The sequence below is a fragment of the Littorina saxatilis genome, linkage group LG4 (assembly GCF_037325665.1).
Source record: "Littorina saxatilis isolate snail1 linkage group LG4, US_GU_Lsax_2.0, whole genome shotgun sequence".
In the NCBI taxonomy this organism is placed as follows: Eukaryota; Metazoa; Mollusca; class Gastropoda; order Littorinimorpha; family Littorinidae; genus Littorina; species Littorina saxatilis.
In genome coordinates this window covers 1113026-1138989 of record NC_090248.1, presented here as the reverse complement: position 1 = coordinate 1138989, position 25964 = coordinate 1113026, and the positions used below count along the sequence as shown (strand labels likewise).

The following is a 25964-nucleotide window of genomic DNA, read 5'->3' as shown; positions in this document are numbered from 1 at the left end:
AAAAACATCTGTGATTAAAAAAAAATTTAAATTAAATAAAAACATCTTTGCTCAATACATCTTTGATTAGTTTTGAAAAAACAACAACACTAAATAATAATGGATAAAAAAGAAATGCAACAGTTAGTATATTAAGACTCTTTACCATAAAATATATGGACTGAAAATTCATTGGTCGGTACAAGTCTACAACACAGCAAAAAACAGGATTGTTTCTTTTAAGTACAACTATTCCTCTTACATACTATGCGGACAATCACAGTTCAAAGTGTTAGGAACATTTGAACATAACCAACGGCAAGCAGCACAGTGCACGTCAACCACTGGAGAGAAGGAAACCTTGATTTGGATGGGAACATTATTCCCATGGTTTCACTAACTGTATGAAATGACCAACAGCAAGACAGTCAAATAGGAATCAGTTTTACTTTACAGATTCAAGAATGTGTGAGGGATTTAAAGACGAAAAAGAAAATAATCTGCAGGGGGTCGGGGGAGGGGAGATGTGGAGGGTACAAAAGGACAAGCAATTGCCACAAAAAGCAACTCACCCGAATTCTCCGCTCTTTGCTCATCATCTGAAGACAACAGTGCAAAACTAAAGTGTGACCATTCATATAGAAATGTGCAAAACACTCAACTTAAACATACTTCACATACAAAAACACAAAACTTCAAAAACAAACAGTAGCAGTTTTCACCAAAGTAATAGGAAAAATAACCCAAACATGGACTATCGTTCCTGCATGCTCACAATAAAAAATTCTAACAAAATTGTGTTTTTTCAGTGTGCTTTAAACAAAACACTGATCAAACTTACTGTGTTTGTGAAAAAGTGTGTAAATGCTCCCAGAATATGTGTTTTTCGTTGCATTTCTGAAACTATTAATCAGAATGTGACAAAACTGTGAATTGTGCAAATGAGAGAAAACCACATTTAGACCAATCAAAGGTAAAACCATACCAAAATACGCCTTATTCTCTGCTGCTCAGACTAAATCAAGCAGAAAATCAACCACTTCTTATTTCATCCACCAAAGTCACGACATGATACAACTGTAAGCATTATCACGATCTTTGATTGAACAAGACTAAATTAAATTAATAGCTCACGAAAAAAATGCCATAACAAGACCATACTCAGTCACAAGTAAAACCCAAAACACATTGACATGTATCACAGTACAACCAACACAAAACACATTGACATGTATCACAGTACAACCAACACAAAACAACACATTCACATGTATCACAGTACAACCAACACAAAACACATTGACATGTATCACAGTACAACCAACACAAAACAACACATTCACATGTATCACAGTACAACCAACACAAAACACATGTTAACATCATTTTTGTTACAATAGAATTATAAACGGAAGTTACACAAAAAACGTCTTGCTACATGTTAAAACTGTCATATGTTCCTGTCAACGATATGCAAAGCTAACAGTAACATTGTATCTTTCACCCAAACTTGAATCCCTCAGTCAAGCATTATTCAACACAAGAATGCATCACTTGAAATTGTCATTCAATATTCTCTAGGACAGGATGAAAGTTACCAACATCACACTCTGATTCACATCACACTCTGATTCACATCACACTCTGATTCACAACATCACACTCTGATTCACAACATCACACTCTGATTCACAACATCACACTCTGATTCACAACATCACACCCTGATTCACATCACACTCTGATTCACATCACACTCTAATTCACAACATCACACTCTGATTCACATCACACTCTGATTCACATCACACTCTGATTCACAACATCACACTCTGATTCACAACATCACACTCTGATTCACATCACACTCTGATTCACAACATCACACTCTGATTCACATCACACTCTGATTCACATCACACTCTGATTCACATCACACTCTGATTCACAACATCACACTCTGATTCACAACATCACACTCTGATTCACAACATCACACTCTGATTCACAACATCACACTCTGATTCACAACATCACACTCTGATTCACATCACACTCTGATTCACATCACACTCTGATTCACATCACACTCTGATTCACATCACACTCTGATTCACATCACACTCTGATTCACAACATCACACTCTGATTCACATCACACTCTGATTCACATCACACTCTGATTCACAACATCACACTCTGATTCACAACATCACACTCTGATTCACAACATCACACTCTGATTCACATCACACTCTGATTCACATCACACTCTGATTCACATCACACTCTGATTCACATCACACTCTGATTCACATCACACTCTGATTCACATCACACTCTGATTCACAACATCACACTCTGATTCACAACATCACACTCTGATTCACAACATCACACTCTGATTCACATCACACTCTGATTCACATCACACTCTGATTCACAACATCACACTCTGATTCACAACATCACACTCTGATTCACAACATCACACTCTGATTCACAACATCACACTCTGATTCACATCACACTCTGATTCACATCACACTCCGATTCACATCACACTCTGATTCACAACATCACACTCTGATTCACAACATCACACTCTGATTCACAACATCACACTCTGATTCACATCACACTCTGATTCACATCACACTCTGATTCACAACATCACACTCTGATTCACAACATCACACCCTGATTCACATCACACTCTGATTCACATCACACTCTAATTCACAACATCACACTCTGATTCACAACATCACACTCTGATTCACAACATCACACTCTGATTCACAACATCACACTCTGATTCACAACATCACACTCTGATTTACAACATCACACTCTGATTCACAACATCACACTCTGATTCACAACATCACACTCTGATTCACAACATCACACTCTGATTCACAACATCACACTCTGATTCACAACATCACACTCTGATTTACAACATCACACTCTGATTCACAACATCACACTCTGATTCACAACATCACACTCTGATTCACAACATCACACTCTGATTCACAACATCACACTCTGATTCACAACATCACACTCTGATTCACAACATCACACTCTGATTCACATCACACTCTGATTCACATCACACTCTGATTCACAACATCACACTCTGATTCACAACATCACACTCTGATTCACATCACACTCTGATTCACATCACACTCTGATTCACAACATCACACTCTGATTCACAACATCACACTCTGATTCACAACTCTGATTCACATCACACTCTGATTCACAACATCACACTCTGATTCACAACATCACACTCTGATTCACATCACACTCTGATTCACATCACACTCTGATTCACAACATCACACTCTGATTCACAACATCACACTCTGATTCACATCACACTCTGATTCACAACATCACACTCTGATTCACAACATCACACTCTGATTCACAACATCACACTCTGATTCACAACATCACACTCTGATTCACAACATCACACTCTGATTCACAACATCACACTCTGATTCACATCACACTCTGATTCACATCACACTCTGATTCACAACATCACACTCTGATTCACAACATCACACTCTGATTCACATCACACTCTGATTCACAACATCACACTCTGATTCACAACATCACACCCTGATTCACATCACACTCTGATTCACATCACACTCTAATTCACAACATCACACACACAGACTTGACAACATCCCACACACAGTTTCACATCCCACACACCGACTCACAACATCACAGACTCACAACATCACATACACAGATTCACAACATCACACACACAGACTCACAACATCACATACACATATTCACAACATCACACACACAGGCTCACAACATCACAAACTCACAACATCACATACACTGAGACTCACAACATCACACACACAGACTCACAACATCACATACACATAACACATGCAGGCACAATGACAATGACAGACACAGGTATAATACATTACAATTTACATCACGTAGGTCTCATTTATTAAGTTTCATAAGACGAACCTCTGGCGGGTATTCTGGGAAGTCCTTGTTTTCCTCCCGCGGCTTCAGCTCGTTAAAGTAGTGTGACTCATCGGCTGCTTTCATCGCACTCTCTTGTCTGCAAACACACATGAACAATATGACAAGAAAGTTGATAACAGTCCACTTTTCAACCATGAAAATTAACATCAGGGCTGACAACACTGAGCATTTTTTCATTCTACATTCAAAATACTTTAATTGCTGAATTATCGTAATGACAACAATAAGGCTGACAAAATCAACATTTTAAACTGTTACAAAACAGTCTAAATTGTGAATGCACCCAAGTTAATTAAATTTGGAGAAGAAATAACCCTAACCCTTCCCCCCACCCCTATTAAAAGATCCTGTTTTTTTAATATTTTCTCATTGATAACCTGTGTAAAGTTAGCTCCATGTTAAGAACTCCCTCCTGTTCAAGACCAGAGTTTCTCTCCTTCATTTAAAAAAAAAGGGATTCTACTTCCAGTTCCACTGTACTACAGTAAGTGTTGTGTACAAACGGCAGGAGAAGCATCAACACACAGGGCAACAAGTAAGCTTGCTCAATTTTGTTGTTGTTATTGACTATGTCATTGTTCGTATCGCTATGATGGGTTAGTGTGCTTGTATTTTCTAATGTCATGATTTGTAAATATATCGTGTGTGAGGTATTTATTGGAATTGAAAAGCGCTTGGAGCTGTAAATTCGGAACTTGCGCTATAGAAAAGACAACTCCAGACCTGGGAACCCCTGTTTTGCACTTGTAGCATTCTCAAAGAAACTTGGCGTATTTTCAGAAAAATGAGTGTACTCCACACATCATTCAAACCTCCCAAATACTGGATTGGTTTAAGTTCAGGCATGGGAACAGGAAATCATCAAAAAGGAGAAAAATTTACACCGATCTCAGAAATGACCCTGGGGCTCACCAAAAAGGCGGATTTCCGCCAAACGGCGGAAGATTCTCTTGCCTGTAAGTTACGATTGTGAAGAAAAGTAGTCTATGAATTTGTTTGATCGTATTTATTTTCCACCGATCGTATTTTAGACAATCAAGCGTACAAAATACGCCGAAATCGTATGGGTTATCAGGTCTGCAACTCACAGTATCTTCATGAGGAGCGCTTTGTTCTGGTTGGCCAGCCGGTGGGTCCTCAGTCTGCTCTTAGCGTACGGGTCTTCCTTGGGCTTGGCCGGCGTCCTGATAGGTGGCAGCACTGGGAAGCCGTCAGGGCCGATAGTACCCAGCTTGCTACGTAGCCGGGGCGTCATATCCACTTCACTGTTCATGGCGCCGTTTGGCACTCCATTGGCGTAGCCGTCAGATGCCATGATGTCTGAAAGAAGACACAATGTAGCATTCATTATCAATATCAGCTAGCATTTCTAAACTGTACAACACACTTCTTAGTTATTCTTATATATTCAATAAAAATACAAAAATGTACTAAATGTATGGGGTCCCCCCCCCCCCCCCCCCCCCCCCCCCATGATCACTCTCTTCATATTCCAAACTGGAAATACAGTCATTACATGATTAAAAAGTATACAGATCCTAAATATATGGTTCAAAATCAAATTGGGTATTCTGTTAAGCAGGCAAATCATTCTGTGATTTATTATTAAAAAAAAGAAGTAAAATGAAGATATCAGTAGGACCTGTGTCCATTTTATGTCAATTTCATTCCTATAGTATTTGTGGGGTTTACTGTTACACTGTATTCTATTCTGCTGGGATTTTTGCCTACTCAGCTGAGGTCTGCAAGCGGCTAGTTCACAGCTGGCGGGCTAATTATAGTTGAACTCTCCCCTTCCGCGGGAAAGCCGAGCCGCAGAAAGCAGGCGTCTTATCTAGGTCATTCTGGAATATGTCTGAGTGAAAATGCCGGTCTGTAAAAATTCGTGTTTCTTGGTGTGAAAATGGGATCGTTTTCGTGACTTGACCCGTGGATTACGATCATCTTGTCTATTTGGTTACTCTGATATACAGGCTTTGTGTTTGTGCAAACTAGAAGTTAGTGTCCGACTCGTTTTGTTTGATTTTGTGGTAATACTGATATCACTCATACTGACACTTGCTTCTTTGTTCCTCTTAAAAGAAACAGAATTTGCGCGTTGTGCACCATTTTCTAACCACGCTCAATATTGATAGCAGCCACCGACTGTGTTTCTTATGTTGCCGTCAGTAAGCACTTAGTCTAAACTGTGTGATAGAGTGAGAATAAGTTTTGAGTCCGGTGTTAGTGTTTCATTTTTGGAGCAGTTTTGTGCCGTAATTTTTGTTAATCCACGCGCTGCACGGTTCTCGGAACAGGCACTCGATACAAGACACTTGTTTTATGCAGTTCGACTTCGACTCTAGTGCATTTCATTGTTTCTGCTTTTTGTATTGCTTGTTTTGCGTTTCCCCCCTTCTTTTTTGTTCTTTAGCATATGACGTGTTTATTCTTAACTTAATGTTGTGACTGTAATTGTGCTTATGTTCTTGCCTGTCTGTATGTGTGTACATGGTTTTGCTTGTTAATTGGTGACAATTTCGTTCAATTTGTAGTCACTCTATTTATTGATTTAAGGTGTCCCAGTTAACCTTCGCCGGCATTCGTTATCGACTACACACGGACGCATTCGTGGGGCCGTGCAGACCCATGCTTCTCAAAGAAGGAAAAATGTGCATATCCTTCCGTGGCACTCGTGGGGCCGTGCAGACCCATGCTTCTCAAAGAAAGAAAAATATGCATATCCTTCCGTGGCACTCGTGGGTCCGTGCGGACCCAGAAGGGTGTTTGATTGCAAATATCTCTTAAACGAGTTGGAATTTTTTAATGAGCTTTTAGAAATGCATCAGACACCTAAAAAGCTTAGATCAAATCATCTCCTAAAAGCTCATTAAATTTCAGTGATAATTAATTAATTAATTAATGGTCAAATTTAGACTACACACGGTATTTGGTAACATATTATGGGTCTGCATGGCCCCACGAGTGCCACGGAAGGGTTTGCACAATTGTCCTTCTTTGAGAAGTATGGGTCCGCATGGACCCACGAGTGCCTTGGAAGGGTATAATACATGCTTTTCCTTCTTTGAGAAGTATGGGTCCGCACGTCCCCACGAATGCTTCCGTGTGTAGTCTAAATTTGACCATTAATTAATTAATTAATTATCACTGAAATTTAATGAGCTTTTAGGAGATGATAGCTTGTTAGGTGTCTGAGGCATTTCTAAAAGCTCATTAAAAAATTCCAACTCGTTTAAGAGATATTTGCAATCAAACACCCTTCTGGGTCCGCACGGACCCACGAGTGCCGGCGAAGGTTAAGAATGGCGGCAGTGCAACATACCGAAGATCTCCACATATTTAGGCTAAATGCTATGTGCAGAACTTGTGGCAGAAGATCAAAGGCAGCAAAGGACAAACATCATACCATTAGGCATTGCAAAAACTATGCATCGGTGTTGTTTCAGTTTCACGGTATTCAAGTTTCTGAAGAAGCCAATGGCACCACTTTCTCAAGTACATTGTGTTCAACATGCTCTTCTCGTATCAGCCAACAAAAAAAACCTAACATTCCATCTCAAAGATTCTCAAAAGCAATACATAATAACATTGAAAAAACAAAAGTGTTGTGGACACAATACAACTCCAAAGTGGATGTAGCTGACTGTAATGTGTGTAAAACGTTTGCCGAACAAATGGCCGGTAGTCGTAAGAAACCAAGAAAATCCAGTGAAAAAGCTGCTAGCCCGCAAAGCGCATATGTGTTGACAGTACTGATGCCTGTACAAGCAATTCTGTACAAGCAATTCAATTTTGTTTCGTTTTGTCTGTTCTGTTTGCGATAATGAAACAATCGTTAAATTGTCGTCGGATCGACGAGTTTTGTTTCCTGTGGTATATATATATATACAAGTTTGTGAGAACAATTGAAAACAGAGTCTGTGTTGAAAACTTCCAAATCAACTTGTGTGCTGCTATTGGATTACTGATGTATGGCGCTGCAATGATACCAGTCAAAAGTCGTGTATAGGAGTGGCCATCAGGTAGGCTTTTTGTTTTCTTCACATGCAGCTAACAATTTGCATGAACATGTATTGAAAGACCGTTTTTTCTTTCTTTTATATTACAGGCATTAATTGCACTATTTTGAATTATATAAAAGCAAAACAAATTTCACATGCACACCATACGCATGCCTATAATATGTTACTATTGTTAGTAAATACGACTGTATATATATTCTGTTGTTTGTATATATTTTGTAAAGTGTTGTACATGTATATATATCAGTGTACTTAGGGATTACCTTTGTCTTTTTTTCCAATATTTTGTGTTCTTTTATTGTGGCACATTGATTATGATGTTTTGTTTACTGTGTTGTCTTCTGTCCTCTTATAGATTGTGCCGTGCTTTGAGATGTTGGGTTTCCTGTTGATTTAACTGCAGCATGCATGTGTTTTTCAGATCTGTAAGGTGTGGTATAATTATTTACTTGAAGAGCAAACACCTTTTTTATTCTCTCATTTATCCTTTTTTCTGTCTTGTAAATTGTGGCATGGTTTATTCTATATATAACTGACAAGTAGTATCCTCTGTGTTGTCTTTTGCTAAATATTATGGCGCTTCGCGGGAGTTCCGGATGTTAAGCGCAAGCAGGTGTTTATTATCAGCAGCTCACAGACTGATTACCACACAGCGAGCGAGCCAGCCTTCGGCATCAGCTTATCGCTGTGTTTGCTAGCTGCCCGCGGCATATTCAGCATTTCTCAGTTCAAGCGCCATGCAGTGCATGGCAGTGTGTGGGAAAGACAGGGTAGGGGGAAGGGAGAGAGTAACAGGCGGGATGGAGGTTGCTTTGGCGAGCTATTTTTAACTCCAGCTGACCGTGCATGGAATAGAATAGTGTGGTTACCCATAGGTATAATTAAAATACTACTAACAATTAATTAGCTGGTGTGTGCACTTAATTCATCCGAACCAAATTTAGGATCAAACTTGATGGGATTGAGTATTCTAGGCCCATAATGTTCATACCACCTACAACTCTGTCAGACTACTGTCCCATAACACTTTGGTCAAGTGCACACAAGTATGAATCATGCCCTGAAATTGACATGCGATGCAGCATGGCGGCTTCAACTTCAAGATTATTTTAGTAATTGAGATAGGCAAAACAATCATGAAACAAACAGCCTTACTTCACAAATTCCACAAATAATTATCAACGCAAAGTCAGTTAAAAGGAACATCGTTAAATATACATTATACCCCATATCACTGCTGTGTAATGGAGCTGATTCCGTAACTTGCTCTTGTTGGCAAGATTTTAAATTATTTATAGTTCACAAACATCGCCGGGACAGCGAAAAACACAATTTCTTCGACGAATAGAATAAAGCACATCAAAAGCTATAGGCTACTAGAAATCACAAACTCAGATACAAAAAGTACTGACACACACAAGTAAATTTGAATCTTCAAGCTTCGAGTCGCCATGTTGTGTTTAGACTAGAGGCCATGTCCTAGCTTCAAGTTTTTCAAACAGTCTTCAAAAGCAAATCGCTCACCTGGTGTCCGTCTCAAGTCGGGCAAATCCTGCCCCTAAATCTGTATAGCTTGTCTACCTTTCCTTATTCACGTACAGGTTTTTTAATTGCACATTTTCAGCGAAAAAACAGACCCACTAGCCATGTAACCTAGTGGTTTTGTTGCAGCGGTAACGGCGCCTTCAGGTGCGTGCAGCCAAGTTAGAACGGATGTTTTCATTGGTCGTCTTCGCTCTTGTGACCAATCACATTCCTTCTTATTCGAAGAGGTCTATACAGACGTAGCAACCATTAACCTCGCTACAACAATCGACATGGCGGCCGTCTGATGTTAGAAAACCATATCCAAGGGCGAAGCGAGTCGCAGATTTTTCGTAAGTACTGTTTTAGATAATCAAAGTCTTTATATCACCTTTGGTTAAGCCGATGTGTTTTGGAATTCTTGACTTATTAGAACGAAATATCCTACTGATATGCGGGAAAATATCGTTGCTAACCACATAATGAAACTTGGTTATCGTTGCGTTTGCACAACTGATGTACATGCAGAAACTGTCGGAACTGCTATTACTATGTTTCCCTCATCTTGTTACATTTGATTTGCTTTTGTTCTTTGGATACGCCTGATCCTTTGTTCTATGTCACTGGATAATATTCCAGCTAATTTTGCAGGGTTCTGAAAGAGTAGAGTGTGCATTACACAAATAAACTACATTTCCCACACCTGCATGAGGCTGCATCATTAAAAACAAAACACGACGGAATGGTTAAGCATTTTTTCAGGTATTATTCCTCCTGGATTGATATTGTGTGCCCTGTATAATTTCAAACAATCAGAATATTTTACATGCACTCACTCGAGCTGTGGCGCACTGGTAGTGTTGATGTTTTCTTCTTTTGAGCATACCTAGTCACACTATCATTTACTGATGCTACATGTTTCTTGTTGGTACGAGTTGTGTGCATCTGCTATCACGCACTGTACTGTAAGTCAAGTGGCGATGTTATATTATGAGTTATTTCTAATATGCTGACTGTTAGCAAATGATAACAGGCATGTCGAGAAAAAAGATATCAAGCATGAGCTTTTTAGGCGAATGCTGATATCGTTTGTGAGACATGACTGTTATCATTTGCTAACAGTCCGCATATTAGAAATACCGGTTTTATTACTGTTTAATTCGACCAAAACAAATTTCGAAGCGACCCCGCGAATTAGACAGAACAGCCGCAATGGGAACTTCAGCGCTCCTACCTGATTATGCCTGTCAGTCAAAGAATTCTCGTGACCTGGGTCAGCCAATCAGAGTAATACTCCTGACGTGATGAATATTCACAGATCAAATGCGTTTGACACACAACAATCTCACAAGATATAAACCATGTTCAACATGCGTTTCGGTTGCTTCGCTTTTTCTTGTTGAATAGAGAGCGACAGATTTCGAACCGACTCAAGACGGATGGGAAATGACGTAAAGATACATTTGACGTAACGCGAGTGACGCAATTTCACTTGATTTTTTCAAACTTAGGTAATTTAGATTTCAAGTGAGCGGGTCGGCATTTCACACTCAGAGGATGGGCGGTACGGTACCTTGCTGTTCCGTAAAGCACCCACCGACAAAACTCGCTTATCGGTATTTTTTTGTGATAAAGAGAGTATTATCTGACAGCATTTGAAGTGTCATTCTGTAGAATAAATCACGCTGATCTTGTTGATTTAAATTTTTACTTTGTTTTGTCAATTTTTAGCTTGATAAACAAAAAGGGTCCCTGCCTGAACGTTATAACATTTAACAGGTCACCTAGAATCCGTCCTGATTGGTCAAAAAGCCATATGGGGCACTGAATTGGTAATAAATATATATTGTCGTCGTCCTGGAATTTTGGCGTAACCCGTTTCTTGGCGATCTTGATGTTTTTGTGCTTTAGACTAAGTAAATCATTCTCCATGAGATATATTCTCTAAAATACGATGGACAATACACGATGGATAATGCATTCTTTAATTGTTTCTATCCATACCATGTACAAAAATAAAGGCTATTTCATAATAAAAAGAATCATGTTTGGCCTTCTGCTGAAAATCTGTCTAAAAGTAAAATGAGTTACGGCAAAATTCAATGACGACGTCGATATGTTGTTCAGTTGTTAACCTGCTCACTGACGTGTTGACAGAAACATGGCCGAGGAGACCCCTCAGCCCGCTGCCGAGGAGCCGGTGGCTGCAGACACACCTGCAGCAGAGGAGGAAACACCTGCACAGGAGCCTGCAGCAGAGACGGGGGAGGAGACAGGAGAGCAGCCCGAGCCTGAAGCTGCTGCTGTGGAAGAGAAGCCGGCCAAGGAATCTCCCAAGGAAACGGTAGCCGTGAAGGATAAGCCAAAGCCTGATGAAAAACCAGGTAAAAAGCCGAAGGCGAAAGCAGCGCCAGTTGCCAAGGAGGCCAAACTAGGACCGGCAGAACCAGCAGAGCGACCCAAGCCGCCCTCACCGGAACCCCCGGCTGCGCTGAAAGCCCCAGGGAAGGGAGCTGACATTAATCTTGAGGCTACTGCCACAGGTAGAACTGCAACTTTGCTTGTCTTCTACTTTTTTGCTTCCTTTCTTCTTTCTTATTGTCTTTCTGTCTGTCTGTCTTTGTTTTTCTTCTTTATTTCTTTGTTTTTCTTCTTTCTTTCTAAGTTTCTTTTTTTTTTTTTTTTTCTTTCTTTTTCTTCTTTCTTTCTTTCTGTCTTTGTTTTTTCTTCTTTTAAAAAAAAAATGTCCCCCCATTCTTTTGTAATTTGTTCTTGTTTTCTTGTTGTTATGCTAACTTTCTTTCTTTCTATTAGTCTCCCACTATCATATTGAGCATGCTGTGATTAAAACTGTGGGTGTTCCTCTAGTTTTCACCTGTCACCAATTTATCATGAATTGTATGGTTAGGCTTCAGCAACACTGATTGTATGGTTAGGCTTCAGCAACACTGATTGTGTGGTTAGGCTTCAGCAACACTGATTGTGTGGTTAGGCTTCAGCAACACTGATTGTGTCCAGCATTCTCTTTATTGCACTACATCAGGAAACCCCAGGGAAGTTTGTGTTGTGTGTTACAGTGAAGTTTGTGCTGTGTGTTACAGTGAAGTTTGTGTTGTGTGTTAGTGAAGTTTGTGTTGTGTGTTACAGTGAAGTTTGTGTTGTGTGTTACAGTGAAGTTTGTGTTGTGTGTTACAGTGAAGTTTGTGTTGTGTGTTACAGTGAAGTTTGTGTTGTGTGTTACAGTGAAGTTTGTGTTGTGTGTTACAGTGAAGTTTGTGTTGTGTGTTACAGTGAAGTTTGTGTTGTGTGTTACAGTGAAGTTTGTGTTGTGTGTTACAGTGAAGTTTGTGTTGTGTGTTACAGTGAAGTTTGTGTTGTGTGTTACAGTGAAGTTTGTGTTGTCTGTTACAGTGAAGTTTGTGTTGTGTGTATACAGTGAAGTTTGTGTTGTGTGTTACAGTGAAGTTTGTGTTGTGTGTTACAGTAAAAGTATGTGTTGTGTGTAACAGTGAAGTTTGTGTTGTGTGTTACAGTAAAGTATGTTTTGTGTGTAACAGAGAAGCGTGTGTTGTGACGTTACAGTGAAGTTTGTGTTGTGTGTTACAGTAAAAGTATGTGTTGTGTGTAACAGTGAAGTTTGTGTTGTGTGTTACAGTAAAGTATGTTTTGTGTGTAACAGAGAAGCGTGTGTTGTGTGTTACAGTGAAGTTTGTGTTGTGTGTTACAGTAAAAGTATGTGTTGTGTGTAACAGTGAAGTTTGTGTTGTGTTACAGTAAAGTATGTTTTGTGTGTAACAGAGAAGCGTGTGTTGTGTGTTACAGTGAAGTATGTGTTGTGTGTTACATAGAAGTGTGTGTTGTGTGTTACAGTCTAGCTAGTGTGTGTTATTTGTTTCAGTCTAGCGTGTGTTGTGTATTACAGTGAAGTTTGTGAAGTGTGTTGCAGTGAAGTGTGTTGCGGTGATGTGTGTTGTGTGTTACAGTCTAGCGTGTGTTGTGTGTTACAGTGAAGTTTGTGCTGATGCCGAGCGGTCAAGTGGTGACCATGGCGTGCATGCTGGGTCAGACCTTGCAACAACTCAAGATCCAGTTTGCCAACGAGCTGAAGATGCCCATCAACCTCATCATGCTCATGTTTGATGGTGAGTCACCTTTGACCTATGACCCATGACATTAGCCTCATTTCTTCTGCTATCTGTGAACTGAGAAAAGGAAAGAAACTTGCATCGGTCAATAAAAAAAACAATAACCCCGTTTTTATCACCAACCAACCAACTTCTTACATCGGGTCTGAACTGAATTTACTTTCTAGCGCAAGTTGGTTAATGGTTTGTGAAAGGGGTAAGTGCCTGTCTTTTTGGTTTGTTGATGATATGGTTTGGTTGTCATATAAGAAAACAAGACCTCGGCCCATGTTGAGACAGTTGCACTTTGTCACGTAGTGAGCAGTCCCTTCACGTAGTGAGCAGTCCCTTCACGTAGTGAGCAGTCCCTTCACGTAGTGAGCAGTCCCTTCACGTTTTGTTTGCAAGAAAGCACAGTGTTGACAGCAAGATAAACTGCAAGGTTTTCTGGACACATACAGTAAAACCTGTCTCTAACGGACACCCTTGGGGAATGGTAATAGTGTCCCTATTAGACAGGTGTCCCTTCTTCACAGGTGGAGGGGCCGGGGCAATATTTTACAAAGAGCACGTAAAATGAACAAGACACTTTTTGTCAGTCCTGTAGTATGTATTTATTGGATTGAACATGAGACTCACTGAAAATGTGAGTAAACAAATGATACATGTAGCAAACAACAACAACAACAACATCCCCCCCCCCCCCCCCCCCCCCACCTACCCCGTTCCCTACACACACACTGTGCATTTAAACTTACGCAAGTCGGACGTCACAAAGCTAAAAATAGCTGACTCTTCATCAGTCATTCAACGGGAAATTCCGCAGTGTGTCTCGACCAAATTGGGTCAGCTCTTGTTTCATTCAGTTTTTCTAGTCTCAGCATAAATGCATGGAACAAAAATTTAGCTGTGTTAACTATTGTTTCCTTCGAACGATTGCTTACAAAGAGAGAGAGATCATCACGTCTTCTTTTTCCGATTTGATCCTCGCGATCTGTGGTTTACCACATCCCATCTCCTTCGCCACATCTCGGCATGATTGGCCGCTATCTAGTTTTTTCAAGGCAGCGACACGCTGCTCTAAAGTCAACGCTTTTCTTTTTCCTGCTGGAGATTCCATTTTCAAACACAGTAGTCTACTGTTGCTTTTGGTTGTGACTGTATCCACAATGCGGAAAAGCGAAAGTGAGCGAAGCGAAAGTGAGTGAGCGAAAGTGGGTCTCCATCTAAACAAGCCACTGATTGGTCAGAAAAGGGACAGGACAACCAATCAACAACCATTTGTGCTACGGCTACGGCTGCCGAGCACTGACTGCATAACAGTCGAGTTTTCGAAGTTGCGTTTTTATGTACGTTGTGTCCGTTTGTGACAGTGTTTACACTTCCTACGGTCCGAAAAATCGTGTCCGCGTCCGTAAGTGGCAGGTGTCCGCCCGTTAAAGGTTAGTTATTGTTGAAATCGTGTTCGTGCCATGATAAACTGTCCGTATGTAGCAGGTGGCCGTTACAACAAGGGTCCGCTAGACTCAGGTTTTACTGTACTACAGACAGCAAGATAAACTGCAAGGTTTTCTGGACACATATACTACATACAGCAAGATAAACTGCAAGGTTTTCTGGACACATACTACATACAGCAAGATAAACTGCAAGGTTTTCTGGACACATACTACAGCAAGATAAACTGCAAGGTTTTCTGGACACATACTACAGCAAGATAAACTGCAAGGTTTTCTGGACACATACTACAGCAAGATAAACTGCAAGGTTTTCTGGACACATACTACAGCAAGATAAACTGCAAGGTTTTCTGGACACATACTAATAGCGAAGGTATCTGTAATTCATCAAGCCAGAACAAAACTATATTATTATTATTCTCATTATGTGTGGTTTTGTTGACCAGGTAAGACGATGTCTGACGCGACCACCCTTGCTGACCTGGGGGTGGGACCGAACGGCACGGTGCAGCTGGAGATGCAGTCCGCCGACCCCGTCAACAACCCCATCCGCTCCTACCGCCCCCGCCAGGAGTACCAGATGCCGGACGTCATCACTGTTAGGGTGCAGACAGGTCAGTGTAGGCTTCACTCTGTCTGTCTGTCTGTCTGTCTGTCTGTCTGTCAACAATCCCACTGGCTCCTACCGGCCCCGTCAGAAGTACCAGATGCCCAACGTCATCACTCTTAGGGTGCAGACAGGTCAGCGTCGGCTTCACCCTGTCTGTCTGTCTGTGTCTGTCTTTATATCCATGTGTGTGTCATTGTGTGCATGTGTGCGTCTCTGTCAGTGTGTATGTCTCTGTGTTAAGTGAATGTGCGGATTTAATGATCCACAGATTGTAAATTGGAAACGGTATAATCCTTATCCTTGTCCTTATTTTATAGTTTGTTAGTTACATATCTGGTAGTTTATAAATTCACCTATGATCGTAACATGCTACATTATGTTTATGATATTTGACATGTTTGGTTGTTAAACAATGTATGCATGTAATTTCACTGTGCACATTTACGCTGCATGTACTAACGAGGGGTTGGACCACTGGTCCGGTGTTACCAACAGAGCGCGATGCCAAGGACGTGGTGGTGGAGATCGAACGAGCGACATCCAAAAAGCCGTTCCTGGGCGGCTTCCGTCACAAGGTCAACGGTGCTGAGTTCCACAACGCGGCCGCCCAGACCTCGCAGAAAGCGCGCACACAGTCAGGCGTGGACCGTTACTGTCGCGACACCCAGACGGTGCAGCAGCTGCATCAGGTGCAACAAACATTCAACGACACCTCCACTCAGATGACAGGTGAGAGTGTGTGTGTGTGTGTGTGTGTGTGTGTGTGTAGGTTTGTGTGTGTGTGTGTGTTTGTATGTGTGTGTGTGTGTATTTGTTGTGTATGTGTGTGTGTGTGTGTTTGTCTTTCTGTCTGTCTGTCTGTTGGTATGTATATGTGTGCATTAAATATTGTGTCTTTGATAATATGTGTGGATGTGTGTGTGGATGTGTGTGTGTATTGTGTGTGTATTGTGTGTGTATGTGTGTGCATGTGTGTGTGTGTGTGTGTGTGTGTGTGTGTGTGTGTGTGTGTGTGTGTGTGTGTGTGTGTGTGTGTGTGTGTGTGTGTTCGATAGGCCTAAAACACTGCTCAAGAAACTAGGGATTCTTTAAAATACTTGAGCGACTAGGTTGTCCAGTTCAAGTTGGGGTGTCAAACCACAGTGTAATTATATAAAAAAAAGACTGTGTGTGTGTGCAGGTGTGGGAGTGTACGTGTGTAACTTGGAGGACAAGTTGATGGTGCCCGGCAAGTACACGCTGGCCGACGATCACCTCTTTTCCATCCTGCAGAAGGTGAGAACACTGACACTGGCTTTACAACTCTTATATTTTATGTTCTTAATTTTTTTCCTGGCCTTTCTTGTGAGTAAACCTGTCAACGCTAATTGGTGGTTGCTTGGTTAACTGTTCACTGATCATCCTGAGATGATACCTCTTGTGAGTAAACCTGTCAACGCTAATTGGTGGTTGCTTGGTTAACTGTTCACTGATCATCCTGAGATGATACCTCTTCTTGATGATCTTCTCTTGAAAGTTTGAACCATTTTCTGCATTAGGTGTCTACAAATTACATTTCTGCACAGCACATTAAACAACACAAATCCTGATTTGCTTACAGTTCTTGGCCGTGTTAGGAAGGATTTCCTGCAGGATGTTTGCAGCCTGCTGATTACAACGTGTGTGTGTGTCCAGGTGATCCTGATCCAGAAGTACTACCGGCGCTGGCTGGCAAAGCGCTACGTCAACAAGCTGAAGGAGGACAAGCGACGGAGACTGGAGTGGGAGAGACTGGAGGAGGTGCGCAAGCAGAAGGAGAAGGAGGATCGCATCAAGCTGGAGTTCCAGCGACGCATGCACCCCAAGTCAAAGGAGGACTTCGATCTCTTGTACGCTGCACTGGAGAGTGAGTGTTGGCCGCTGATTGTTGTCCTGGCTTGTCTGTGTTATCATGACTGTCAAGTGCACAGAGTGGTGTCTGTGTTATCATGACTGTCATGTGCACAGAGTGGTGTCTGTGTTATCATGACTGTCATGTGCACAGAGTGGTGTCTGTGTTATCATGACTGTCAGGTGCACAGAGTGGTGTCTGTGTTATCATGACTGTCAAGTGCACAGAGTGGTGTCTGTGTTATTATGACTGTCAGGTGCACAGAGTGGTGTCTGTGTTATTATGACTGTCAAGTGCACAGAGTGGTGTCTGTGTTATTATGACTGTCAGGTGCACAGAGTGGTGTCTGTGTTATCATGACTGTCAAGTGCACAGAGTGGTGTCTGTGTTATTATGACTGTCAGGTGCACAGAGTGGTGTCTGTGTTATCATGACTGTCAAGTGCACAGAGTGGTGTCTGTGTTATTATGACTGTCAAGTGCACAGAGTGGTGTCTGTGTTATCATGACTGTCAAGTGCACAGAGTGGTGTCTGTGTTATCATGACTGTCAAGTGCACAGAGTGGTGTCTGTGTTATCATGACTGTCAAGTGCACAGATCAACATATAGTCGTGTTTGTGTTATCTAGCATTGTGGTCTTGAGATTCTTAATTAATGGAACACTCTTAATTAAAATTGATGTTGTAACCTCTGTACAATACAGAGTGGAGATAGAGGAGCTTGAGCATATCAACAGCACTCTGACTGGCGTAGATAGGAAGGTGTCACTTTGCATGTGGCTGTGGTTTGTAGCAAAGCCTGGAGTAGAGACTGATGATGACAGTGTGTGTATTGTGTGTACATTAAGTGGCGTCTGCATGGAAGAGTTGGAGCGTATCGACAGCAGCCTGACAGGCGCGGAGAGGAAGGCGGCACTGTGATGTTGCTGTGTGTTGTAGCAAAGACTGATGATAACAGTGTGTGTGTTGTGTGTACAACAGAGTGGCGACTGGAAGAGTTGGAGCGTATCAACAGCAGCCTGACGGGCGCGGAGAGGAAGGCGGCACTGTGCATGTTGCTGGACCAGGAGACACAGCTGCTGGCCGCCATCGAGCGACACAAGCTGGAGACTGGCGTCGACAACAAGCACAACCGCATCCAGGACTTCCTCGAAAAGGTGGGGTGTCCGTCTCTCTGTCTGTCTGTCTGTCTGTCTGTCCACCTGTCTGTCTGTCTGTCCACCTGTCTGTCTGTCCGTCTGTATGTCCGTCTGCTTTTGGTCGGTCTGTTGATCTGTCTGTTTTTGGTCGGTCTGCCTGTCTGTCGGTCTGCTTGTCTGTCTATCTGTCATTTGGTTGGTTTGTTGTTTGGTCGGTCTGTCATCCTGTCTAGCGGTCGGTCTGTCTGTCTGTCTTTCTGTGTCTGGTGGGGGATTGGATGGCATAAGTTTACTTGACTATTTGATTTCTAAAGTGTGAGGTACATTTTATGTATGCATTTGGCACTGAGGTCCAAGCAGTGTACATGTTCATCAGTATTACAGAAAGCCTACCTACATGCATGAGAGCGCATTAATCTTGGCATCGTTGTTGTGTGACAGGCTGCGGCCCCCAAGAAGTGGCGAGGGTTTGACGGAAAGCCTACCTACGTGCATGAGAGCGCATTAATCTTGGCATCGTTGTTGTGTGACAGGCTGCGGCCCCCAAGAAGTGGGGAGGGTTTGACGGAAAGCCTACCTACGTGCATGAGAGCGCATTAATCTTGGCATCGTTGTTGTGTGACAGGCTGCGGCCCCCAAGAAGTGGCGAGGGTTTGACGGAAAGCCTACCTACATGCATGAGAGCGTATTAATCTTGGCATCGTTGTTGTGTGACAGGCTGCTGCCCCCAAGAAATGGCGCGGGTTTGACGGAAAGCCTACCTACATGCATGAGAGCGTATTAATCTTGGCATCGTTGTTGTGTGACAGGCTGCGGCCCCCAAGAAGTGGCAAGTGGCGCGGGTTTGACGGAAAGCCTACCTACATGCATGAGAGCGTATTAATCTTGGCATTGTTGTTGTGTGACAGGCTGCTGCCCCCAAGAAGTGGCGCGGGTTTGACGGCAAGCCGACGGAGATGGATACCCCCTACACCCTGCGCGCCAAGGAGCTGCGCGACATCTACAACTCCATCAACATGAAGTACCTCACGCAGGACGAGCGCCTCGACGTCCTCTTGACCTTGAAACACACCGTCAAGGTCAGTCAGTCAATGGACAGTGGTGCCAGGTGTTTGTTTGATGCATGCCTTGCTGTATGCTGGGAGGATATGACATGGATTTACTGTTTTCTTTTGCACAGTCTGGACAGGAATAACGTAGAAACACAATCAGTAAAGCTTTAAGTTTGTTGCACCAGGAGCTTGACTGCGTGCAGACCTGTGGATGTGGGACTAACACATAATCACCTGAGATGTTTGTTATGTCACCAGGAGCACGACTGTAAGCTGACGCCTGAGATCATTGAGCTTAATTGACCGTGAGGCCGACCTGTTGAGAAATGAGATGAATCACGTGTAACATGAAATGAGGTGAAACATGTAACAACATGATACGTATTTCACCAGGAACACGACTGCAAGCTGACACAAGAGATTATCGAGCTGATTGACCGCGAGGCCGACCTGTTGATGCGTGGGGTGAAGGAGAGCAACCTGACGGGGCTACGTAAACGTATCTCCACCCTCTTCCTGCAGTACATCAAGACACCCACCTTCAACCCCGAGGCCGCTCACCTGCTTAAGGTACAGATTGATTTGTGTCAAGGGGAGGGAGGGGGCTTTCTGTGCCAGATATATAGTTTGGAAAGGAATGATTTATTGACAACTAATTTCTCTATGATTATTATGGTCATGCAGTGTTTTGGATTCAGTGCCCCAATAAATTCAGCTCCGATTCTGTTATCATCCACTGATAGTATGTGTGTTGCGTGCCAGGTTCCACAAGACCCGTCCAGCCTGCGTAAGAACATCTACTTCTGCTCGTCCTGCAACAAGTACCTGGCGTCCACTGAGTTCTACCTGTCGTCCAACTCACGCACGCCAGGCAAGTGCCGCTCCTGTCTCAAGATCGACAACGACGCTCGCATCCGCCAGGACTACAGCCACTACCGCCGCATGCTGAAGGCCCTCCGTCGCTCCGAGGAGTCCTACAACGACAACTCCCAGATCGCATTCCTCATGCAGGTAGGGAGCCAGCGGGAATTAAAGTGTTGGATTTTTATCTTTGATTTTTATATGCTGAAACGTTAGGTTAGAAACATTGCCTTATGTTATGGGGAGCTTGTTTGTATGGAGCGAGCGTATCAGTTGTGGCTTGTGTTTTATTTTTATCTGCTGAAACGTGAGTTTACAAACATTGCCTCATGTTATGGAGAGCTTGTTTGCAGAGCAAAAGGGAGATGCGTGGAGGGGGGGGGGGGGGGGGGGCTTTTATGTGATGCAACTTTCCCAGTACAGTGAATTCTCTTTCTTACCGTTTAACAAGGTCAAGTATGTGTTGATTGGAGTTTTCTAACGTTTTCATGCCGTGTCCCTGGGAGGTCGGGGTTGTGTAGATGTGAGGTGGTTGTTTTGGGCCTTATGCAGAAATGTTTGGATCAGTTATTTGTTATGAATACCCTAACTTCAATTGAAAGGGATTTAAAATCCTTGCATCTCAACTAACTGTTGCACTGAAAACTATCTGCATATGCATAGTCTGTAGGGACGATAACAAGCCAATAATGAATCATCTGTAGAAGCTAACTTGAAGCAATGTTCACTGTCATCTCTCAACAACTGGTGATCAGTGTGGTCAAAGTGGGACCATGACAATTACAATTCTTTATTTAACAAGGGTAATATATAAATAAGCAGTGCTTTGCTTTCTTACATCTGGCCCTCACCCTAAAGAGGGACTAATAGCCAGCAATTAAACCTAGTCTGAATAATCATTTTCTGTGTGCAAGGAGAATGACCTGAATATCTATTCTCCTCGTTATATAAAGAATTGTCATTGTCAATTCTTATTGTTATTGTCATTGTCAACTGTTATTGTCATTGTCAATTGTCATTGTTATTGTCAGTCAATTGTCATTGTCATTGTCAATTGTCATTGTCATTGTCAACTGTTATTGTCATTGTCAATTCTTATTGTTATTGTCATTGTCAACTGTTATTGTCATTGTCAATTGTCATTGTTATTGTCAGTCAATTGTCATTGTCATTGTCAATTGTCATTGTGTGTGTTGCAGGAGAGTGACCTGCACTACCTGGTGGAGAACATCTGGAGCGGTCAGAGCGTGCTGAGCGCGTGGCAGGACCTCTATGACCTGGTCCTGGTGCGCTGGGACCAGCACGCTCAGTGGTCTCCCTGGAACTGCATCCTCCTCACACAGGACGAGGCCAAGTCACACCAGCATCTCGTCACGCTCGATGAGGTACGTCGCTCTCCTGGGCGGTTTGTTGTTACAACTTGTGGGTTTTTGTGGGACTGTCAGGTATTTTGTGTACATTGTTGTGCAGTGCAACCTGGCTTCCCCCGAATGCAGCGTATGGCTGCAAAAGTGACGGGGTAAAAACGGTCATACATGTAAAATCCCACTCGTGTATTTAGGAGTTTCAGCCCATGAACGAAGAAGAAGAAAAAGCTGGCTATATATAACAACCAGTCAAGGCACAATCCCAAAGTGGTCGTTATATACTGTTTGTCGCTGTGGACAGGTTATAATTTGATAGAAAAAAGCTAGTTGACAATTCTTTCGGTGGTTGTTGTGGGAAGGTGGTGCTAAGTTAAGGAGAGGTGGTTGTTGTGGGAAGGTGGTGCTAAGTTAAGGAGAGGTGGTTGTTGTGGGAAGGTGGTGCTAAGTTAAGGAGAGGGGGTTGTTGTGGGAAGGTGGTGCTAAGTTAAGGAGAGGTGGTTGTGGGAAGGTGGTGCTAAGTTAAGGAGAGGTGGTTGTTGTGGGAAGGTGGTGCTAAGTTAAGGAGAGGTGATTGTTGTGGGAAGGTGGTGCTAAGTTAAGGAGAGGTGGTTGTTGTGGGAAGGTGGTGCTAAGTTAAGGAGAGGTTGTTGTGGGAAGGTGGTGCTAAGTTAAGGAGAGATGGTTGTTGTGGGAAGGTGGTGCTAAGTTAAGGAGAGGCGGTTGTTGTGGGAAGGTGGTGCTAAGTTAAGGAGAGGTGGTTGTTGTGGGAAGGTGGTGCTAAGTTAAGGAGAGGGGGTTGTTGTGGGAAGGTGGCGCTAAGTTAAGGAGAGGGGGTTGTTGTGGGAAGGTGGTGCTAAGTTAAGGAGATGTGGTTGTTGTGGGAAGGTGGTGCTAAGTTAAGGAGATGTGGTTGTTGTGGGAAGGTGGTGCTAAGTTAAGGAGAGGGGGTTGTTGTGGGAAGGTGGTGCTAAGTTAAGGAGAGGGGGTTGTTGTGGGAGGGTGGTGCTAAGTTAAGGAGAGGGGGTTGTTGTGGGAAGGTGGTGCTAAGTTAAGGAGAGGGGGTTGTTGTGGGAAGGTGGTGCTAGGTTAAGGAGAGGTGGTTGTTGTGGGAAGGTGGTGCTAAGTTAAGGAGATGTGGTTGTTGTGGGAAGGTGGTGCTAAGTTAAGGAGAGGGGGTTGTTGTGGGAAGGTGGTGCTAAGTTAAGGAGAGATGGTTGTTGTGGGAAGGTGGTGCTAAGTTAAGGAGAGGTGGTTGTTGTGGGAAGGTGGTGCTAAGTTAAGGAGAGGGGGTTGTTGTGGGAAGGTGGTGCTAAGTTAAGGAGAGGCGGTTGTTGTGGGAAGGTGGTGCTAAGTTAAGGAGAGGGGGTTGTTGTGGGAAGGTGGTGCTAGGTTAAGGAGAGGGGGTTGTTGTGGGAAGATGGTGCTAAGTTAAGGAGAGGTGGTTGTTGTGGGAAGGTGGTGCTAAGTTAAGGAGAGGGGGTTGCCATGGCAGGTTCCATTGTACCTATGAGACTGCTGCCTGCATGTGTGTGTGTCTAATGTGAGGTGGGCCTGTTCCTAGGAAGGACTGGTTGTAAATCTCTGGGGTTTTTTTTTGTAACTGTTAATTATTTTTGGCAATTCTGGGGGATTTTATTTATTCCACCTGGAAAACTGAATGAATTTGTTAATGTGTGAATGTTTATTGTATGCAGTATTTTGTGTGCCCTTACTTACATTGTACAGTATGCACTATGGTGATAGGGCTACGGTGAGGTGTTTATCTACAAGATGAAATAACATAACACTGTTCTCTATGACAGGGCTACGGTGAGGTGTTTATCTACAAGATGAAATAACATAACACTGTTCTCTATGACAGGGCTACGGCGAGGTGTTTATCCACAAGGTGACGCAGAAGCACACGTTGGCCAGAAACTACTTCTCCCGTCTGCCGGGCATGGCGGAGCTGATACGACAACACGGCGCCGACACGGCACACTCCATGGCACCCGGTCCCTCCACCATCGCCGGCCGTGCCCTCAACATGCAGTCACAGAAAGTCTAGGTTTCTATGGAAACACACCTCATGATAATATTGAAACAGACAACATGAAGTCACAGAATGCTGTATGAAACACTGCTTCCATTCATACAAACAGGAAACTTGCAGTCACACAAAGTTTAAATTTATCTGCTTATGAACACATATTCCATACATATCCCATACATGGCAACCGAAAACATGCACACACACACACAAGGCTAGGCTTTTATCTCAACATAGTTTCCATAGCAACAGAAAACCAAGACACACTAAAGAGACTTGTTTTGATACTCTCATGGCTTCCATAGTTTCGATCAGCAGGGTGGGTGGGAGTCGTTGGTTGCCAGTCAGTATTAATCTGTGCAAAAGATGGAAGCTTTGAGAGTGTCCACAATTCATGACATTACATTGTATGACAAACTTGACGTTTTATCGACTTTATAGAAATTAGGCAACCTCAAATAAGAAGTAAGAGAGAGATTGCAAGAAGTGTGAACATTGACCGGTTGCGAGACACTGGCAGAACTGGAAGCTGGGAAGCTTGGTCTCCCCTGGCAACAACACAACAAATATAACATGCTATCATGTTCTGGCTGGAAAAACAACAGGATCTATTCAAAAGAAGAGAAGCCTTTTGACAAAAAAGTACAAGTAAAAGTATCTAGAAGTAAAATGAAGTCATTTGATGTACTTGCATGCTTTATACTAGCAGTGCCCCTTGAAAAAGTCAAAGGTCTAGCTATCCACGAGAACAAATTATGAGGTAGAAATTAGATAGTGCTGTTATTACACTTGTGTCAATTTGTGAATCTATCTTGAAATTGTTTGTGTAATTTATGTTTTGTGTGAGTGTTTGGCTTTAGTAGTTGACAAGAAATCATGTTGCTCCTTATAATGGCACGATGATGACAGATTCAGTGTATGTGCTTATTTAAACGAAAATAAGATAAACATTCCAAAATCTTATAGAAGAACTTTGAAAGTTGACTGTACAATCATGTTTCAACTTTTCACTGAAGACCATTTTCACTGAAGACCATTTTCACTGAAGACCATTTTCATGTGGAGAATAAACACGAGTCAGTGGAATTGACAGAAGATTGAACAAGCGTCAGTTTGTTGGTACAAGACAGTGAATGTGATATGTGTTCTCGGTTTGTCTGTTTTGTTTGGGTTGTTTACATGTTTTGTGTTTTGTGATGCACACACTGTCATGAGAGCTTTGGTCACCTACAGATGTTTTCTTGTCTGTAATGTACATTGTATTAATATTGTAATGCATTGTTATTATACAAATTGTCTACAGATGAAAAAAATGTAAAATCTGTGATAATTAAACTGTTTATGATTGGAAAGAGGAAAGGGGCCAAACATATGAAGCTGTATATTGTGAAATATGTTTTTCTTCTTTTATGTCCCCTGCTTCTTGAGAATACAATAATAACTTGTGAATATTCTTCAGAATGTTGTTGAGATTTCTTTTGATAAATAGCACGTGTATTGTGATTAAACACAGCTTCAAAGAGTCGTTCAGTGTGAAGGATGATCTTCTTGCCTCTCCTCTACTACTTTGGCAAAATAATGATGGCCACCTCTTTCCTCACTCACATTTTATGGGAGTACATATGTTGTGTCAATGAATTAAACTGGTACAAACAATTATGTCGAGGTTGCCTGTGTGATCTAATGAATTGTTCAAGAGAGGTCGCATGAACCTGCTGATGTGTGTGTGTGTGTGTGTGTGTGTGTGTGTGTGTGTGTGTGTGTGTGTGTGTTTACACGGCAGGTATTTTGTTGTTTACTAAATGTAAAAATCCAAAAACAGATACACTGCCAACGTTCCAACGTTCCAAAACTCAGAATCAACAAACA

The 25964-nt window shown here is 42.4% G+C and overlaps 2 protein-coding genes across 2 annotated transcripts in view; one reads left to right on the top strand and one right to left on the bottom strand.

Annotated features, from left to right (window-relative positions):
- LOC138963715 (dynein axonemal heavy chain 12-like) overlaps nucleotides 1-9736 on the bottom strand; it is a 111980-nt gene extending 102244 nt beyond the window's left edge. The window contains exons 1-4 of the mRNA XM_070335563.1: nucleotides 9585-9736; nucleotides 5127-5358; nucleotides 4018-4114; nucleotides 552-578 (exon numbers count right to left, since the gene is read on the bottom strand). Of these exons, the coding sequence (XP_070191664.1) occupies nucleotides 552-578; nucleotides 4018-4114; nucleotides 5127-5353 (351 nt within the window). The 5' untranslated portion in view covers nucleotides 5354-5358; nucleotides 9585-9736. The remainder of the gene's footprint in view (nucleotides 1-551; nucleotides 579-4017; nucleotides 4115-5126; nucleotides 5359-9584) is intronic.
- Nucleotides 9737-9832: 96 nt separating this feature from the next.
- Nucleotides 9833-25752, top strand: LOC138963741 (IQ motif and ubiquitin-like domain-containing protein). Its single transcript, XM_070335589.1, has 13 exons — nucleotides 9833-9937; nucleotides 11742-12127; nucleotides 13592-13726; nucleotides 15615-15782; nucleotides 16274-16507; nucleotides 16959-17053; nucleotides 17453-17663; nucleotides 18629-18804; nucleotides 19695-19865; nucleotides 20232-20408; nucleotides 20601-20849; nucleotides 21899-22084; nucleotides 23928-25752. The coding sequence occupies exons 2-13, from the start codon at nucleotides 11746-11748 to the stop codon at nucleotides 24111-24113; spliced, it is 2370 nt and encodes a 789-aa protein (XP_070191690.1). The 5' UTR covers nucleotides 9833-9937; nucleotides 11742-11745; the 3' UTR covers nucleotides 24114-25752.
- Nucleotides 25753-25964: the final 212 nt, after the last annotated feature.

What these genes read in the sequence shown, in the direction of transcription:
- LOC138963741 (XM_070335589.1), top strand. Translation starts at nt 11,746, where the DNA reads ATGGCCGAGGAGACCCCTCAGCCCGCTGCCGAGGAGCCGGTGGCTGCA. An exon ending in TCTTTTCCATCCTGCAGAAG is followed by an intron (nt 17,054 to 17,452) that starts GTGAGAACACTG and finishes GTGTGTGTCCAG; the next exon opens with GTGATCCTGATCCAGAAGTA. An exon ending in AGGCCGCTCACCTGCTTAAG is followed by an intron (nt 20,409 to 20,600) that starts GTACAGATTGAT and finishes GTTGCGTGCCAG; the next exon opens with GTTCCACAAGACCCGTCCAG.